Source organism: Penaeus monodon, chromosome 41, assembly GCF_015228065.2.
Source record: "Penaeus monodon isolate SGIC_2016 chromosome 41, NSTDA_Pmon_1, whole genome shotgun sequence".
NCBI lineage: Eukaryota > Metazoa > Arthropoda > Malacostraca > Decapoda > Penaeidae > Penaeus > Penaeus monodon.
In genome coordinates, this window is record NC_051426.1 from 3,025,712 (window position 1) to 3,030,711 (window position 5,000).

Consider the following 5,000-nt stretch of genomic DNA (forward strand, 5'->3'; position numbering starts at 1 on the left):
AAGGAGGGAGGAGAGAGGGAGAATGGGAGAGAGAGAGAGAGGTAAAAAAAAAAAAAAAAAAAAGTTGAAGAACAGACTTTTTTATCAGGTAAAAATAGTAATATAGAGCCTGTAGGTATATTTACATCACATTTTATAGTGTGTATAAAAGGCATAAAAAAAGACTTTATTGGTGGCATAGAAGTTTTTTTTTCGGAATTGATTTTTCCCCTCGATGTTGGCATATATCTTTTTTTTTTATCCCTGTCTTTTTTTTTATTTATTATTTTTTTTTTTTTGGGGGGGGGAGGTCCTTTCCTAGATTATTGGTTTAGATCATCAAGACATTTTTCCCCCTCGATGTTTATTTAGAGCACAAAAAAAATCCGTAGAATCTGCTTTGATAATATACATTTTCCTTCGATGTTCCTTAAATCATAAACACAATTTTTTCTTCATTTTCCCTCGATGACTGTCTTAGATCAAAACCCCGTTATTTCTGCCCCTTCACCAGTGTTCACGATCAAAAACCTATTATTTCTGCCTCTTCATTAGTGTTCACGATCAAAAACCTATTATTTCTGCCCCTTCATTGGTGTTCACGATAAAAAAAAACATTATATCTGCCCCTTCATTAGTGTTCACGATAAAAAAAACATTATTTTTACCCCTTCATTAGTGTTCACGAAAAAAAAACATTATTTTTACCCCTTCATTAGTGTTCACGATAAAAGAAAACATTATTTTTACCCCTTCATTAGTGTTCACGATAAAAGAAAACATTATTTTTACCCCTTCATTAGTGTTCACGATCAAAAAACCCTTTATTTCTGCCCCTTCACCCAGTGTTCACGATCAACATCCAGTGCACAGGGAATGCATCCGGAGTGGCCACCTTTGGAATCGGGCTGCTGATCCAGTCAATGAAGGGGAAACCTCTCCCTGGGACGCCACTGAGACTCCAACTCAGGAAGGAGTGTACCCAGCATGGTGAGCCTCGTGAGTCTTTGCTTTATTTGGATGATGCGGTTCACATTTGCTGTTTCTTTACCTTCGTGTCTTTGTTTCCCTTCGTGTCTGTTTATTATTTATCCGTCTTATCGGTGGGGGGGGGGGGGGGGATTTTCGTATTATAGGAAAATGTAAGTAATGTATTTTATCTTTGTATGATTACTTTTTTCTCCCCTTTCTCATCTTAGCGTCGTTTAGATAATCTGGTTAGTATTTTCAACTGTATGTCATCAGGTAAGATATCTATTTATGTCTCCATATTTCTGTCTATTTATTTGTCTTGTCTGTTTATTTTAAATTTTGGCATAATTCAGTTGATGTAGTTATATATTTCCATTTTGTTTTTATCCTGTTATCTCTTTATCTGTCCATCCAAAACAATGCTAAAGTTGGTCATTCTGGATTCAAGAACATGAAATTGGGAGTTAGTATAATGTTGATTTTCTTTATCCTTACCATCTTTGACATTAATTATGTTTCCTTGTACGTGTTTTGTGACACAGAGGGGAAAATTACTAAGGTTGATATTTTTCGTTTGATTTTCTTCCTGTTGTGTTTGCGCTGACCGTTCAAAACACCTATTACTCCATAGCTAAGGGGGGATTGAAGTGGCAAGTCCCTCCGAGGAATATGTAACTGACTTACCGTATCTCTTGCCTCTGGAAGCCTTGACGTAAGATTTCTGTTAACAGACTGCTAGGTTTAGACACTGCTCGACATAGTTCTTGTGGTCTTTGCCCTCCAAGTCTTAGCCTAGTGCTCCCCTTTATCAGCCTTGACAACAGTCGCCGCCTTTCCCTCTGTCTATTTATCTGTCTATCTATATATCTATCGATCTATCTATCTATCTCTCTATCATTCTCGGAAATGCTCATTGTCCAGAAATACCATAATATATTTTAGGTATCAGTGTTTGTTGTCTTCCAAGCCTCCATTTTTCTTTTCATTTTCTCGCCTCACTCTACAGGACCCGACCCAGAATGTGACCAGAAATGCGAGAACGGCGGGGTATGCGACGTGGACCAGCGCTGCCTCTGCCCAGAAGGGTACATGGGCCAGTACTGCAACACGGCCCTCTGTTACCCCCAGTGTATGAACGGGGGGACCTGCACTACACCGGGGCGTTGTTCCTGCCCCCCTGGCTTCCAAGGGCGTCACTGTGAAGGAGGTAAGGACCTGCTTTGAGGTTGGATTCTCGTGTTAAAGGCGATGAATATGGGCACTTTAAAGGGTAATTTACAAGATTATTTTCTGTCTTATGGCTTGTATAATTGTTTTTGTGTTATTGATTACATTATATATTATAGAATTCCTGTGTAGTATTAAATTAAATTCCTAATTACAGTATCATATTATAATAGTATCTATGCAATAGTATCATAATATAGTTGCAGTAGTTAAGTATTATTGTACTCTAGTAAAGTAGCTTGTCTTGTCATATTACAGCTTATATAAGATCTCATATAACAACTTACTTTAACTGATAGTGATAACGCGTGTAATGTCTTATAACGTATTGTATCTTATACGATAGCGTATCATAAGTACACACACATGGGACTTTATGGCTGATTATTACTCATATAATAACATAAGCCCTGATACATTATACGTGTTTAAGTACGCACGATTGGAGTTGGATTCCCCTCACCCTCTATACTTCGCAGGAATCTGTCGTGACAAGTGCGAGAACGGGGGCAAGTGCGTGCAGAAGGATACTTGCGAATGCCCTCGAGGTTATTATGGAAACAGATGTGAATTTAGTAAGTTGGTGACGGAGTTGAACTCGGTTTCATATTTGGTAAAATGATGAATCCTTGCTCTTTAGAATATGGGAGGGTAATATACCTTTTATTTAGTAGGATTTAAAATAGTGTTTTATAAAAATACGTTAGGTTAAAGAGTTCATATGTTTTTTATGTAATTTGCACAGTAAGTTTGTTAATCACAAGAATTACTGCATAATTCGTGACAATTTGTCATTAGTAGTTGTAGTAGTAGTAGTGGTAGTAGTATCATTGTTATTATCAATATTATCATCATCGTCACCATTATCATTACTATTACTACTATTATATGTATATAATGATATTATTTTTTACTGCCATTATCATCATCATCACCATTATTACATATAAGTGTTATCACTGATATCATCCTCATAATTATGCTTACATTACGCATTTAATCACCACCATCATTATAGTTTCCGATCAAGCCCCCACCCTCAACTCCCCACAGGCAAATGTGTCATCCCTTGCATCAACGGAGGAAGATGCCGTGACGTGAACAAGTGCCGTTGCCCCCATGGCTTCGCTGGCGACCACTGCGAGATCGTGATGGGACAACTGGGCACCGACGCCCTGAACAACAGCCGCTGTTCCAGGAGGTGCAAATATGGGACCTGCAATGGGTCCATGTGTGAGTGCGAGCTCGGTTACTCTGGCCGCTGGTGCAGAAGGCGTGAGTAGTCCGATGGAGGTTTGGCAGTGGCGGTGGTGGTGGTGTGTGTGTGTGTGTGTGTGTGTGTGTGTGTGTGTGTGTGTGTGTGTGTGTGTGTGTGTGTGTGTGTGTGTGTGTGTGTGTGTGTGTGTGTGTGTGTGTGTGTGTGTGTGTGTGTGTGTGTAGTATCTAGTGTCTAGTGTGTGCACATACATATAGATAGATATAGATATAGATATAGATGTAAAGAGAGTGAGAGAGAGAGAGACAGGGGGTGGGAGAGAGAGAGAGAGAGAGTTCACACCCATACAATGAAGCTAAATCAAATCAGATAAATTGACATAACTTTTTCTTTTCTTTCCTCGTTCTTTCTGATAAAACAAATACTTACCATTATTATCCCTAAAAAGGCTACTAAAAAAAATTCTGTTTTCAGGATCGGGCAAGACTGTGAGACGAAGAATTTGGCTGTGAGAATAACGTAGACGTCATGTTATAATCCACATGTTGGCTTGTTAAAAAGTAGAGAAAATCAAATTGCTGAAGGTTCATTTGAAAGGATACGTATAGACTATAGGCCTTCGATAGTAGGCCTACTTGTACATTTCTTTGGTTGTATTTTTTCCTTTGAATTACATGTATATGAAAAATGAGGATTCATAAAAAAAATGTTTACAAGATGTTGAGTTGTTTTTTTTAATATTTGTTTTATTAATTACAAATTACATACGGAAATGATGATTCACATGAATACGTTAGAGATTAAAAGAGCTGAAAATGGACAGTGTTAGGAATGTTTTGCCTTCATTTTTTGTTTTAGTAAAGAAAAAAAAGAACTTCAACATGCGCGGGATACATGGCTTTGAGATCTCGGTGTACATGAAAGACGAAGATTTTAATTATCCATATATAATTGCCTTCATATTTAGATAAGTAAGAATATCATAGCTGGTTCTTTACATGCACATCACCATAACGAATAGCTATACTAACATCCATGTTATATCTTTGCCATCATTTCTAACCGCTGTTTGTGCACGCTTTCTGGCCCCGTGTACGCTATATAGTCTTTTTTATATATTTGCTCTTATGTGCCATGTAATTAAGTGATATGTGTTTGTAGAAGCATTTTAGCAGTGTGACTTCGAAGTCTGTATTAGTGTTAAGGAATAGAGAATAAATAATAAAACTGGTGTGGTTGTATAACAAATAGTATAAACAAACACCGACATACCTGTGATGTAGGTTAGTGCCAAATAAAGTGATCATATACACTTTTAAAACTTTTTTTTTTCCCCTTTACCCTATGGATGTTTATTAATGCTCATTTCCACGACTGATATATTGAATGACAACTGATAACTTGAACCTGTATTGTTCTATTGACAGTGGAGAGCAATGGTTTCCCAAACTAGTGTCGCAGAAAGCCTAGGAATATGTAATATTAACTCAGGTGTGATGATACGAAATGACCACGAGCACGTAATACGCACCCATTTTCATTTATTAAAAGAAAATCTACTGTATTTATGTAAGTTTATATAGACTGCAGAGGTCGATTTCCCCCT

General features: G+C 37.5%; 1 protein-coding gene across 2 annotated transcripts in view; it reads left to right on the forward strand.

The window, feature by feature from the left end:
- Positions 1–4,715, forward strand: part of LOC119598308 (serine/arginine repetitive matrix protein 5-like) — a 22,184-nt gene extending 17,469 nt beyond the window's left edge. For both annotated transcript variants that reach the window (XM_037947969.1, XM_037947970.1), the window contains exons 7-11: positions 826–969; positions 1,958–2,158; positions 2,658–2,753; positions 3,232–3,453; positions 3,869–4,715. In XM_037947969.1, coding sequence (XP_037803897.1) covers positions 826–969; positions 1,958–2,158; positions 2,658–2,753; positions 3,232–3,453; positions 3,869–3,906 — 701 coding nt within the window. In that variant the 3' untranslated portion in view covers positions 3,907–4,715. The remainder of the gene's footprint in view (positions 1–825; positions 970–1,957; positions 2,159–2,657; positions 2,754–3,231; positions 3,454–3,868) is intronic.
- Positions 4,716–5,000: the final 285 nt, after the last annotated feature.